The following is a 15,253-nucleotide window of genomic DNA, read 5'->3' as shown; positions in this document are numbered from 1 at the left end:
AAAATTTTCTAACGAAATTTTTTATCAAAAAAAATCTTATTAAAAATTCCCAAAGAAATTCTACCAAACAAAGCCTTTGCCTATATTAAAAATAAAAATTCTCTACAAAATTTGTTTATAAAAAAAAGCCAATAAAAAAAAATTTTTTTTAAAACTACGCTAAACTTAAAAACATGTGACCAACAAAATATCAACCCTGTGCTGACAAAGAAACTAATTTTTGACAAAGATAAAATTATCGAGTATAGTTGGATTAAATCAAACACAGTTGGACAAAAACATCAAGCACAGACGGACAAAAATATCAAGCACAGATGGATAAAAACATAAAGCACGGACGGATAAAAATGTCAAGCATGGTTGGATAAAACCATCAAGCACGTACAGATAAAACCATCAAGCACGTACAGATAAATATCAAGCACGTACAGATAAATATCAAGCACGTACAGATAAACATCAAGCACGGTACAGATAAAACATCAAGCACGTACAGATAAACATCAAGCATGAACAGATAAACATCAAGCATGAACAGATAAAAATATCAAGCACGTGATAGATAAACATCAAGCATGAACAGATAAAAATATCAAACACGTACAGATAAATATCAAGCACGGACAGATGAATATCAAGCATGAACAGGTAAAATGTCAGGCACGGTGTAACATTTTGTCAATCCATGCTTGATTTTTCACCCGCCCAATGCCTGATAGTTTAGTCCAGCTCGGCTTGCCATAATAAAGAGCAATAATTGGGAAGATCAGGATTCAGGAACATATGAAGTAATGCTCAAAAGTGAGAAAATAGAAATTAAGTTTGTTTGATAGGTGCATGCTTTAAATTTATTTACAAAATTACATTTCTATTAACTTATATCAAGCATAAAACTATAGCTTATGACATAATAATTGAGTCACTTTATAAAATTCATGATAGGTGCATTGATGTTTTCAATTCATCGAGATTTTACACAAGAAATATTTTATATTCACAATATCATAATTCCTAGCTAGTAGTATATAAGTGATTTTGGATTTCGTGACCTATGGCGATTTTCTTATGAAACACTTGTCCGAGATTTTGATTAATATTGTGCGTCAGGTAGCTAAATACATGTTTAGTATCAAATTTATTTTTTTTATAGGCCTTAGAGGACGGAATAGGTAAGTAACATTATTCGATAAAAGATCATTACTTTTTCAAAATATAAATTTCTTTACTAACAATATTGGTTTTTTTTGACAACCATATAATAACCTTATTATAACCATATTTTATATTTTTAACGATATGTCTGCTATTATTATTTAACAAATATTTAAACACCATATCGTAAATAATTACAACATTAATTTGATATATATTGCAACAAGCTTATCAATATAATTTTATTATTTGCTACAATATATCATAATTTGGTTAATCAATTTCCTAATATCAAAACTTATACAAGCTTACATAATCAGAAAAAAACTCTTACGCTTGTAAAAATAAAAATACAATCAAAAAGTAAGTAAGTATTATTTATAATATTAATTATGAATTTTTAAACATAACTCTTTTTTATTTGAATAATATATAATATATAATATAAAACAATGTATTTCTAATATGTATATGTGATGAACACAATGATTATTTCACTGAAGATAATTTGGTTTCTCATTATTGGTCCGACTGTCCTGTATTGATCAACTGTCATTTATGTAATATGGTAAGTTGAAATGAAAAATCAACTTTTAGGTTTAAGACTTAACTAATAATTTATTTTATAGATTTTTGAAATTTCCACTCATGTTGAATGATTAGTAAATTTGTTAAACAATGTCCTTGCTGTCGTGAAGTTATGGAGGTTGATGAATACCTTGAACACATGGCAAAACAATCTTGTATAGCTATTCAAAATGACGCTATTCATTGTCCTCTTTGTAAAATCATTGTTGAGCCTACAATAGAACAAGGTTGGAAATCGAATCGTAGAAATTCAAGATTATTAATTGCATTTGGCTCATATTTGGAGCCCCAATAATTATCAACTATTTTTTTTTTTTTAAATGTAAATATATTTTTTAAATAAATTAAATAATATATCGATCTTGGTTGAATTGATTGTGCAATTTTTTTTTTTGAATCATAAAATTCCAATCATGCTTTAAGGGTTATATACCAGGAATTTAATATATATTTGTATAAAAAATTTAATTTTCATATTTATATTATTTGTCATAACGATTTTAAGAAAAAATCATTGTTTACTATTTTTAAATTGAAATTTTTGTTAATTATCAATTCAGTAATTAAAGAGTGTTGTAACAGGATTATTTTCGTATATACTTTATATAAAAAAATTGATTTATTACAATCATTTAAAAATTAATCCCAGTTTTCTGGTCAGAACTACAGGCAATAGATCTGGTTAAAATATGGATAAATCTGGATGGATTATAGATTAATCTATGGTGAAATGGAAAAGACCATATTTTTATTCCAGATTTATCCATATTTGCAGTTTAGTTTGATATTGTGTTATTTATTTGCTCTAGTATTCTTACTATCACAAGAAATCCCAAGTGCCTTTTATATATTAAAACCTTTGATATCAACATCTCTAAAATGATCTGTCAGCTCCTTTGTTCCCCACCACAGTTCTTGGAAATTCGGGTTGGCAAAAGTCATGTAGGTGTTATTTAATGATTACTCATTTCAGAAAGAACAACAAATGTTGATTTTCAAGTTAATGTATTGTATATTTTTTGATTATTAATTCATGATCCATCTCCGAACAAGTAAAACTATTAATACATTTGGGAATTATTTTTGCAAATTAATTATTCCTTATATGGCTTTTGAGACTTGTTAATTTGCTCAGAATTTTTTTTTTAAAATAACGTTCCGAAGTAAGTTTGATCGACATATACTTGCCATTTAAAGCTAAGATGTTATACAAATTGGTGATATTGCCTAAAAAGTAACTAGCCAAATTTGTATTACAAGTCGGCTGAAAAATAGTGTAACCAATTAAGAAACTTAAAGGTTTTTTATATTGTATGATTAGTTAAAACTTTTTTTTCTTTAGTGACGCTGAATTTTGGCCTTCAAAAACACTATATTATTCAATTATAAGAAGTATGATAATCACTTTTTTTTATTAAAATATTATTTATACGCTGGCAAATAATTTGTTTAAAAGATATAAACAAAAAAAAATAAAATAAAAATAAGAAAAAAAATAAATAAATTATTCATCAAAGACTGTCTAGCTTGTTGTGAAATATTTTACTTATATTGAGTAGTTACATATCCAATTTTGTATGGTGGATACTTTTGGAATTTCAGTTTCTTCTAAACTGCCTTTTTCTATAATTTTGTGAGTTCATATCACATTTCCTGCATGCTATATCTATTGTTTTTATCTAAATTCCCTGCTAATTAATTCACTGAAATGTATAGTAGATTTTAGTGGTTTGGAAACGGATCACGAATTTATTATATTTATAAAACACCAATTTTTTTTTAATAAAAATAAAATGCAAATTTATATGGAATTACGCTTATCATATGGCAACTGTCTAGATTGCAACCGACAACGAACTGCGCCAGCGTGTAAAACTTGTGATATTGCAACTTTGAAAAAAAATTTCCGAAATTGGACCAGCGGAAATTCTAATGTAGATGAATTTATTAAATACACTCAATTAACCGCCAATGAGAATATGGACTATCTCGAATGGATTGATTTCGACCAACTTGATTTAGTACAAAATACTAATAAACGAGGCGCTTTCAGCTTAATATATTCTGACATATGGATGAAAGGTCCACGGTGGAATCTGGACGAAGAAGCTGAAGTATGGTCCCGTAATGGTCCGATTAAGGTTATATTGAAACGTTTAGATAATTCTCATAATATGAGTCAAGAATTTATAAATCAAGTTAGTATTCAATCGTTACACAGTCTTGTTATTAGTTAATTTATCCGAAAGTATTTATCTATAATCTATAGAATTTTTCTGTTATATATAATAAATTTCAAATATAAAGTGTTTGTTAATAAAATACGTCCTTATTTTTTATTTTATCTGACAATTTTTTTTTGAAGTTATATGAATTCCATATAGTAGGGAGTAAGTTAATTATTTATTTCGATTATTACATATTTATATAACATCAAAATATAATTTAAACTAACTAAATTCTTTATTTAAAAAATTATTCAATAATATAGGGAGTAAGTTATTCATTTAATTTTGTTATTATATGTTTGTATTAATTGCATGGTACTCACATATAATTTAAATTAACTAATTTCTTATTAAAAAATTATTTAATAATATAGAATGTAAGCTATTTATTTAATTCTGTTTATATAATATTTACATCTAATTTTAACTAACTAAATTCATTTTTTTAAAAATTATTTTGTAATTTCTTTTAGTTGGTAAATTATAATAATTTTACATATTTATATAATATTTACATATAATTTAACAACTAAATTCATTATTTAAAAAACTATTTAATAATACAGTTTGTAAGTTATTTATTTAATTTTATTATTACATATTTATATTATATTCGTATATAATTTAAACTGACTAAATTCTTTATTTAAAAATTATTTAATAATATATATAGGGAGTAAGTTATTTATTTATTCTTATTATTACAATATGTGATAATTTCATATAACTTAAACTAAATTCTTTATTTAAAAAATTATTCAATAATATAGGGAGTAAGTTATTCATTTAATTCAATTATTACATATTTATATAATATTTCAAGACTAAATGCTTTATTTAAATAATTATTTAATAAATAGGAAGTAAGTTATTCGTATTACGTATTTATACAATATTTACCTATAATTTAAACTAACTAAATTCTTTATTTAACAATATAGGGAGTAAGTTATTCATTTAATTCAATTATTATATATTCGTATATATATAATATTCACATATATTAAACTAACTAAATTCTTTATTTAAAAATATATTTCATAACATAGATAGTAAGTTATTCATTTATTTCTACTATTATAAATATATATAATATTTAGGTATAATTTAAACTAACTAAATTCAATTATTTATTAATATAGATGGTTAACTATCTATTTAATTCTATCATTATTACATATTATATAATATCTGCATTCAATTTTTATTTTATTTAAACTACTACTAAATTCTTTATTTGAAACATTATTTTGTAATTTCTTTTAGTTGGTAAGTTTATTTAATTCTATTTTGCATCTTTTTGTACACGGGTGTTCCAAACATGATTTTCAAAAAAGGGTAAACTTTATAACGATCATTTAATGTTTGCCGGAATTAAAAAAAAGACTTGTTAAATAAGACAAAAATGACATCCAAACCATCTTCGGTACTAAGTAAACCTCCAGTATAGACAAAAATGTTGTTATATTTACATTAATTTTTGTTAAACGTCATGTGATAAGTATTTTAAAACACCCATGTATATTAATCATAATAATTACATATAATTTAATTTAAACTAACTAAATTCTTTATTTAAAATTATGAAGTATTCAAAGAATACAAAGAAGCAGCTATAAAAGGTCGGATTAATTTTTACCAAAAAACAGGAACTATAAAGAATAAAATCAAAGCAATTCAATTTCAATACTACAAAAAACCAGTTAAGGCTTATCAGAATGAAATATGCAAAAAATGTAGTATGCAGTATACAAATATAACATATAAATGGTGTAAATCATGTCAAATAGATTATTTTAAAAATAATTTTACAAACTGGACAAGTGGAAATGAAAAATTTGATGATTTGATTCAAAAAATGCAATTACAGATTAATAATCATAATGATATTATAATTGAATGGATACCATTTAATCAATTTAAGAGTATTAAAGAAATAGGTGAGGTTGATTTTGCCAGAATTTATTTAGCAATATGGAAAGATGGTCCATTAAATTATAACTACAATAAAATGGAATTAAAAAGAGCGCCTAATAGAAATGTTTCTTTAAAATGTTTAAAAATTACTAATGCTGATGAATGTATAACTAAGGTATAAATATAATTTTATAAAATTACAAAATATTTTTGAATATTAAAATGTTTCTTTTTATATGCAAATAGGTTAAAGCATATTTAACAACCATTGATTTTAACTATAAAATATATGGAATATCACAAAACCCAGATACAAGAAACTATATTATAGTATTTAAAAATGGATATTGCGTCAAATGTGGAGAAAAATATGCAAAAGAAAAGTGCAAATGGTGTAAATCTTGTCAAATTAATTGTTTAAAAAACAATTTTACAAACTGGACAAGTGAAAATAAAAAAATTGATGATTTTATTCATGAAGTACAATTACAAATTAATGATGTTATATTTGAATGGGTACCATATAATCAATTCGAAAATATCAAAAAAATAGGTAAAGGAAATTTTACAATAACAGTATTTTCAGCAATATGGAAAAATGGACCGTTAAATTATAATTATAGTAAAATGGAATTAAGGAGAATACCTAATAGAAATGTTTCTTTAAAACATTTACAGAATACTAATATTAATGAATTTTTAACTAAGGTATGATATTTATGAATACAATTAAATGCAAAATATTATAATAATTCTATTTATGTATAATTATTAGGTTAAAACGTATCTAACAAATACTGATAATTGTAAAATGTATGGAATATCTCAACACCCGGATACAAAAAAATTTATTATAGTACTTCAAGATAAATATTACATAGAATATAATAAAAATTATTGTGAAAGATGTAATGATATATATACAAATATAAAATACAAATGGTGTAACCCATGCCAGATGGATAATTTAAAATTAAATTTTAGTGAAAATAAGATAATCAATGATTTAATTTTAGAAATGCAATTAAAAATCAATAGTCCATTTGATAGAGTATTTGAATGGGTACCATGCAACCAGTTTAATGATATTAAAGAAATAGGAAAAGATGATTATGATATAGTATATTCTGCTATATGGAAAGATGGCCCATTATATTATAATGGTAAAAAATGGACAAGAAAATCGAATACAAAAGTTGCTTTAAAATGCCTATATAACTTACAAAATAATATTAATGAATTTTTAAATCAGGTATATTACCTTTTTAATAAATTTAATTCATATATTAGTTAATAATATCTATTCTTTATAAATAGGTTAGAAATCATTCAACAAGTACACATAATATTCAAATATACGGAATATCTCAGAATTCAAATACAAATGATTATATTATAATCTTTGAAAGTAAATATTGTGAAGAATATAGTAAGAGATGTTGTGAAAAATGTATGGAAAAATATACAAATATAATGTATAAATGGTGTAAGCCTTGTCATATCAATTATCTAAAAAAAAATTTTGAAACCTGGACTAGTGATAATAAAAAAATTGATGATTTTATTCAAAAAATGCAATTAGAAATTGATAACTTACAGGACATGATATTTGAATGGATACCATACAACCAGTTCTATAAAGTTAAAAAAACGGGTAGAAATGATATTGCTACAATATATTCAGCAATATGGAAAAACGGACCATTGCATTACAATTATAGTAAAAATGAATTGATAAGAAAGTCGAATAAAAAAATTACTTTGAAATGCCTACATAACTCACGAAGTACAATCAATGAATTTATAAATAAGGTATGAGCAAATGAACTTTGTAAATTTAATTTATATATACATTTTATAATATACAGTTTTTTTTTGCATATTGTTAGGTTAATAATTTTTTAACAAATAAGGATAATATTATCTTTAAAACGTATGGAATATCTCAAAATCCAGATACAGGAAATTACATCATTGTCCTCCAAGATAAATATTATAAAGAATATGGCAAAAGTTATTGCAAACAGTGTATTGGAAAATATACAGATATAGAAAATAAATGGTGCAAGCCATGTCAAATAAATTATTTAAAAAATAATTTTAAATATTGGACCAGTAAAAATAGGAAAATTGATGATTTTATTCAAGAAATACAATTAAAAATTAATGATTGGGATGATCTAATATTTGAGTGGATTCCATATAACCAGTTTAATGATATCAATGAAATATATAAAAGTAGTTACTTTACAATATATTCAGCAATATGGGAAGATGGCCCATTATGTTATGATAATAAAATGGAATTAAAAAGAGTATCAGAAAAAAAGGTTACCCTAAAATGTTTACATTATAATATATACAATTTACAAAATATTATCAATAAATTTTTAGATAAGGTATGAAGTCCTTTAGCAAATCTAATTTAAAAACTTTTTTAATGATTTTTTATATTTAAATATAGGTTAATACATATGCTGGTAATAGTAAAATATATGGCATGTCTCAAAATCCATATACAAAAGATTATATAATGATTCTCCAAGAAAATTATTGTACAGAATATGGTCAAATAAGTAATTTCAAAAAAATTTTTATGGATTGGACCAATGGAAATGAACAAATTAATGATTTTATTCAAAAAATGCAATTAAAAATTAATAGTTGGAATGATACAGTATTTGAGTGGATACCATATAGTAAGTTTAATGATGTTAAAGAAATTGGTGAAAGCACAGTGTATTCAGCAATATGGAAGGGTGGTCCATTATATTATGACCACAATAGTAAGAAGTGGATAAGAAAATCCGATAAAAATGTTATTTTAAAGTGCTTAATCACTGGTGAATTTTTGAATGTGGTATGTAACTTAAATTTTTATCTAAAATATTCTAATTATATGTTAATTTTTTTATATTTAATAGGTTAAAGCATACTTAGCAGATGAAGATAGAATTATTCTTAAAATATATGGAATATCTCAAAATCCAGAAACAAAAGAATATATTGTAGTTTTTCATCGTAATAAGATGATTTACGAAAGATATGCAAAGAAATTATTTACATATTGGTTATATAATTTGCCAACTAATGAAAAAGTCATTGATTTTATTCAACAAATGCAATTAAAAGTTAATTATCATTATGATGTAGTATTTGAATGGGTACCATATAATCAATTTAATTATATTAAAGAAATAAGAAAAGGAAATTTTTCTTCAGTATATTCAGCAATATGGGAAGATGGTCTATTATATTTTGATGATAACAAAAAGGAATGGACAAGAAAATCAAATACAGAAGTTACTTTGAAATACTTATATAATTCAAAAAATAATATTAATGAATTTTTAGATAAGGTATGATAATCTTAAATAAATTTAATTCAAATATCGAATATTAACATCTTTTCTTTATAAATAGGTTAGAACACATTTAGCAAATATTTACAATCGTAATATTCAAGTATATGGGGTATCTCAGAATCCTAATACAAATGATTATATAATAATTCTTCAAAGTGAATATAGCAGGAGATATTGTGAAAAATGCTTAAAAAAATACGCAAATATAGCATATAAATGGTGTAAGCCCTGCCAAATAAGTTGTCTAGAAAAAAATTTTAAAAACTGGACTAGTAGTAACAAACAAATTGATAATTTTATTCAAAAAATGCAATTAAATATTAATAATTGGAATGATACAATAATTGAGTGGATACCATACAGTAAGTTTAATGATGTTAAAGAAATAAGCAAAATTGGGCGTTCTTCAGTATACTTAGCAACATGGAAGGGTGGTCCATTGTATTATGATTATAAGAATGGTAATGAGTGGATAAGAAAATCAGATAAAAAAGTTGTTTTGAAATACTTAAAATCTAAAGAATTAGAATTTTTGAATGTGGTATGGAGATTTAATTTTGATCTAAAAAAATTTTCTCATTATATATTAATTTTTTTTTATTTTTAATAGGTTAAAGCGTATACAACATATAAAAATGGAATTATTCTTAAAGTGTATGGAATATCTCGAAATAAGAAAGACTATATTATAGTTTTTCAGTTGATTGATATTCATGAAAGATATGTATTTTATAATTTGCCAACCAATGAAAAAGTCATTGACTTTATTCAACAAATGCAATTAAAAGTTAATTATCATTATGATGTAGTATTTGAATGGATACCATATAATCAATTTAATGATATTGAAGAAGTAGGAGAAGGAGGATTTTCTACAGTTTATTCAGCAATATGGAAAGATGGACCGTTATATTTTGATGATAATAAAATGGAATGGATAAGAAAAATAAATAAAAAAGTTGCTTTGAAATGTTTACATAATTCACAAAACATCAATGAAAAATTTCTAAATGAGGTAGATATATAAACCATCTTTTTAGATTATTGATTTAAAAATTTTAAATGTAACAATTCCATTTTCTTGTTCAATAGGCCAAAGAATATTCAATTGATAGTCTTAATATTCTTAGAATACATGGAATATCTCAAAATCCAAATACTAAAAATTATATTATGGTTCTTCAATATGCAGAAGGTGGTGATTTTAATAAATGGATAAATAGAAATTATGAAAGTTTTGATTGGACAAATAAAATAAAAGTATTAAATAATATTATTAATGGACTTAAAGAAATTCATCAGAAAAGGAAAGTTCATCATGATCTTCATACAAGAAACATATTATTTCTTTTTAGAAGTACTAGCGATATTGTTGAATACACGCGTATTTCAGATATGGGATTATGTGGAGAAGTTGACAATATTGATGAAGAAAAAATATATGGAGTTATGCCTTATGTAGCTCCTGAAGTATTAAGAGGAAAACTTTATACTCAAGCAGCGGACATTTATAGTTTTGGAATGGTTATGTATTTTATAGCAACTGGAAGACAACCTTTTGCTGATCGCGCACATGATGAACTTTTGGCATTAGATATATGTGAAGAAGTCAGACCCAAATTAAATGAATTAGAAGCGCCAAAATTTTATATTGAGTTAATGAAAAGGTGTTGGGATTCAAATCCAAATAATAGACCAAATGCAGCCGAAATAAGTGATCAATTACGTTTTTGGAAAAATGTTGATTTTGAATGTGCAGAAAATTATCGAAAATCAAATCTTTCTAAAAGAAAACCATTAATAATTCATCCGCAAGCTGTTTATACATCTCGTATACTTAATCCTTACACAAAAATTCTTTCAAAAAATTATAACTCTAATTGTTCAGACTGTGCAATTGTTGATTAAAATAAGCAATATCCATCTTCTCTCTTTATTTTAATTCTTATATATATTTTGAGTTCTATTACCGTAATAAAATGTAAAATTATGTAGTTTTTGTTCAACACTGATTATGGAGTACATGTAATTTTTTTTTTTTACATAAATAAAATCAGTTTGTAATTGAACAAATTCAAAATTAGTCTTTATTGTTATTATCTGGAAATATTCGGTTTAAAATTAAATAAATTTATATATATTACAAAGTTTAAAATCATACTATTAAAATGGTATAAATTATAAAAATATAAAGATCTTAAATATACTCCAATTTTATTACTATTTATTATTTGATTCAGCAAGAATTAAAGAATCAAATAAAATTTTATGGCATTGATTAAACTTGCATTAATAGCAGCCGGATTGTTAAAGCATAAATTTTACGTCTAGATATTGAGAAAATAAATTGTTGTTTTGATTTTTTTAGCTTATAACGTTTATTTACACACCTATAAAAGGTTGATTGATAAAGATGGTCAATGATCTTAAAGACCATGGTCTTCTCCGGCCTACGTGGCAAAAAGACCGGACCACATAGGACGGCTAGGACGCGGTCTCTTATGGCTCTTACCGATCACGTGATAAATCAACAAGACTGCGGTCTTTTTAGGATCATAGTCTTCAAATTAATTTTTAGTTCAACGTCCTCCCCCCCCCTATTTTTGAAAATTTTAAAATAATTTAAACATATATATTCACATGTTTAAAGCACCCTCTCTTTTCTGAAATTGGGTGTACCGAATATTTCCGATTTTACCGAAAACTTCGAAATTTAATATGTTTAAATATCATGTTTGTTTAAATTATTCCCTCCCTTCCCCCTCAAATTTTTCAGCCAGAAAGGACGTTAACTAACTATTAGTTTGAAATGTTTGGAATGGCCTTAATTAGATTATTATAAGTAGAAAAAACTAGGATGAAAATATTAAAAATTCGGCTTTAAAAAAAAATTGGAAAGAAAAATTATTAAAACCTCAGTTTTAAAAAAACTGAAAAATTAGTATTAAAAGATCCGATCTAACAATAAGAGACTGAAAAAATAAATATTATTGAAAAAAAAAGATTCAGTCTAAAAAAACCGAAAAAATAATATTAAAAGGAAATGGGAAACTAAAAAAATAGTATTAAAAAAAAATTCAGTCTAAAAAGAGACCAAAAGAAAAAAGTCTAAAAAAAAGACCAAAAAAAAATTAACGTTCGGATAGCTGCGGTAGTACGATCTGCCGCGGCAAATTAATCGTCTTATGAATGAAATGTTAATCGGTATTTGGCCGTCGGAACGTACATGTGACCTTGACAGCCAACCAAATTATTCTGACCATAGAATAGATGGCGCAGACACATTCCCTTCACTATAAAAAATTTTATCCGTTATTTCTGTAAAAACTCCGTAAAAATGTGCCTTTCCCGGATCCATTCACGGAAAATGTAAATAATTCGATTAATTCCGGGATATAAGGTTATTAATTCCGGAAATACGAGCCTTCACGGAAAAAAGACGGAATATATAAAAAATGGATCGATTTTATTACGCGTTTACATATTACACAATCCAAATTATTTATACAGTGGATAATCTAAACGTGACAGATTTTTTTTAGCTTTGATAAGGTTTTTTTTTGTGAAATTAGTATATCGTAATTTGTAATACTTTATTTGACTTAAATTCTTTTGACTTTTGTTTTCATCAGTTGATTTATCTGTCACGATTTTCTTAGTACTACATAACCCCTGATCAAGTATTTTTAAATAATACTGGATGCTGCGGATTTTGGTAGGTAGTCATACGATTTTTTCTGTCTTCCTTTTTTTATTACTGATATCTTTTTGGTTCGGTCAGGGACCTGTAATAACTTAGGTGATAAATCAGCAGGTACGTTAAGATTTTTTTTTAAAATAATAATTTAAAAAAATAATTCATCGTTAAAATGATGATCATCATGTGATGAGGATCTGTATACTGTAATAGGGAACCAATAAGAAATTTAAACGTTGCATAAAATACTTGTGCGACAAAACGAAGTTGCAGCCCAAACCCTTTTTTTCTTCTTTCTTTTTCACTTAACGTAATGGCATTTTCAAAGATTTTACCAGAATTATTAGATGAAATTTTACAATATTTTCATCAAGATTATAAAACACTATATTCATGTATATTGGTTAATAGATTATGGTGTAATTTAGCAATTCCATTATTATGGGAAAATCCATTTTCAATTGAATTTCCTAAAAATTATCACTTTATTGAAATTTATTTATATAATTTAAATGATGATGATAAAACAAAATTAATTCAATATGGAATGAATAAAGATTTATTTCCTTTAAATACATTATTTAAATATCCTAGTTTTATTAAACATTTGGATATAAATAAAATTAGTAAATCTATTGAATATTGGGAAGTAACTATTAGAACTTCAGAAACTAATAATAATTTGCAAAATTCAAACTTTATAAAATTAATTTGTAAATCATTGATTCAAATATTCATTGAAAATGAAGTAAATTTATATAGTTTAAAAGTTTTATTAGGAAGTTTTGATGATATTTTTGAATTAATTTTACAAAATTCAAATTTCATTGGTAATATAAAAAAATTGAAATTAGATCTTTTGAAAATATCTGAATCTTCAACAAAATTTTTAACATTTCTAAGTTCTAATTGCAATTCAATTTCATCTCTTAGTCAATCATTTCAATATTATAATGACTATAAACACCAACAAATAATGGAAAACAGTTTATCACAAATTATTAATTCTCAAAAAAATCTTAGAAAAATATTATTTAGATCAAATAAATTTCCTTTGTACCAATCATTATTATCATTAAAAAATCCTAATTGTTCAAATACATTAAACACAATCATATTTTATCATATTAATTTTGAAAATATAATTATTTTAAATGAAGTATTTAATCAATTAAATGTTTTAGAATCAATTCATATTATTAATTGTCATTGTATAGATACTAAATTTGTTCAACAAATTATTAATATTACTAAACCATTTAAATTTAAACTGAAATCTTTAATTTTGCGTAAAGTACCACAATTTGAACCATTAGATCTTCTATTACAACATTTTGGTTGTTATTTAGAAAATTTGGGAATTTTTGTAGAAAATAAACCACAATCATCGCAATTATTTAAATCAGTTACAAAATATTGTAGTAAAATTAAATTTTTATTATTAGGCCTTGGGATAAATTATCAGAATATTAACTTAGTATTCAATTTAATTGATAATATTAAACAGAGTCTTAATTGTCTTGTAATTGATGTCACTATTGACAATAATGACAATAATAATTTTAGTTCTATTATATTACAAAATTTAGGACAAATTCTTCCTTTTAAATTAGATTATTTGAATTTGTGTCTTTCAATTAATGAAAGTGATTTAGAAATATTCTTAAAGAATTCTCAAAATACTTTTATTAAAAAATTGTTAATTAAAATTAAAAGGAAAGAAAAATATGTAGATATTTATCCTTATATAAAGGAATATATTATGAAAAAGAAAAGAGTTAAATATTTGGCTATTTCAGAAATTTCTGATAAAAAAAATTGGTTTTCTCTGAAAGATATAGTGAAAGAATTTAAATTATATGATATTCAAATTTTAGATTATTATATTTTAAGAAATGATATTGATAGTATTAATGATATATTAGAAGTATTTAAAGAATAAACCTTTTTAAGACTTTAAAAATTTAAAGATAAATTATGTATTGGAATAATCTCAATGAGATTTTTAGTTATTAAAAGGTACTATGAACATTATTTATTTATGTTTTAAAAATAATAATTTAAAATACAATAAAATTTGTTTTTTTATAGCTTAAGTCATGTTAAAATTGAACATATGGTATTGCATTTGTTATTATCTGTATAATTCCATTATTTTAACAAATTCTTTATTAATTTGGTTAAAATTTAATATTAACTAAAAAATAATATAAAAAATCGTCAAACTAGTCCTGACAATATTTTAAATCCTTTATAACAAAAGAGTATATAGATAATAAGTATGATATAATGTATGTATGGTACAG

General features: G+C 23.8%; 3 protein-coding genes across 3 annotated transcripts; all 3 read left to right on the top strand.

The window, feature by feature from the left end:
* Positions 1–1,807: 1,807 nt before the first annotated feature.
* On the top strand, positions 1,808–2,035 carry OCT59_019215 (uncharacterized protein; the record flags this gene model as incomplete). The annotated part of the gene is made up of 1 exon (XM_066135872.1): positions 1,808–2,035. The coding sequence occupies one exon, from the start codon at positions 1,808–1,810 to the stop codon at positions 2,033–2,035; it is 228 nt and encodes a 75-aa protein (XP_066005124.1).
* Positions 2,036–3,533: 1,498 nt separating this feature from the next.
* OCT59_019214 (uncharacterized protein) lies at positions 3,534–4,251 on the top strand (the record flags this gene model as incomplete). The annotated part of the gene is made up of 3 exons (XM_066135871.1): positions 3,534–3,938; positions 4,106–4,130; positions 4,232–4,251. 3 exons carry the CDS (start codon positions 3,534–3,536, stop codon positions 4,249–4,251), a joined length of 450 nt encoding a protein of 149 aa, XP_066005123.1.
* Positions 4,252–13,260: 9,009 nt separating this feature from the next.
* On the top strand, positions 13,261–14,889 carry OCT59_019213 (uncharacterized protein; the record flags this gene model as incomplete). Its single annotated transcript, XM_025324862.1, has 1 exon — positions 13,261–14,889. One exon carries the CDS (start codon positions 13,261–13,263, stop codon positions 14,887–14,889), a length of 1,629 nt encoding a protein of 542 aa, XP_025183983.1.
* Between the last annotated feature and the right edge of the window lie 364 nt (positions 14,890–15,253).

This window comes from Rhizophagus irregularis, chromosome 28, assembly GCF_026210795.1.
Source record: "Rhizophagus irregularis chromosome 28, complete sequence".
NCBI lineage: Eukaryota > Fungi > Glomeromycota > Glomeromycetes > Glomerales > Glomeraceae > Rhizophagus > Rhizophagus irregularis.
Note: the sequence above shows the minus strand (reverse complement) of the source record. Positions and strands in the feature narration are given on the sequence as shown.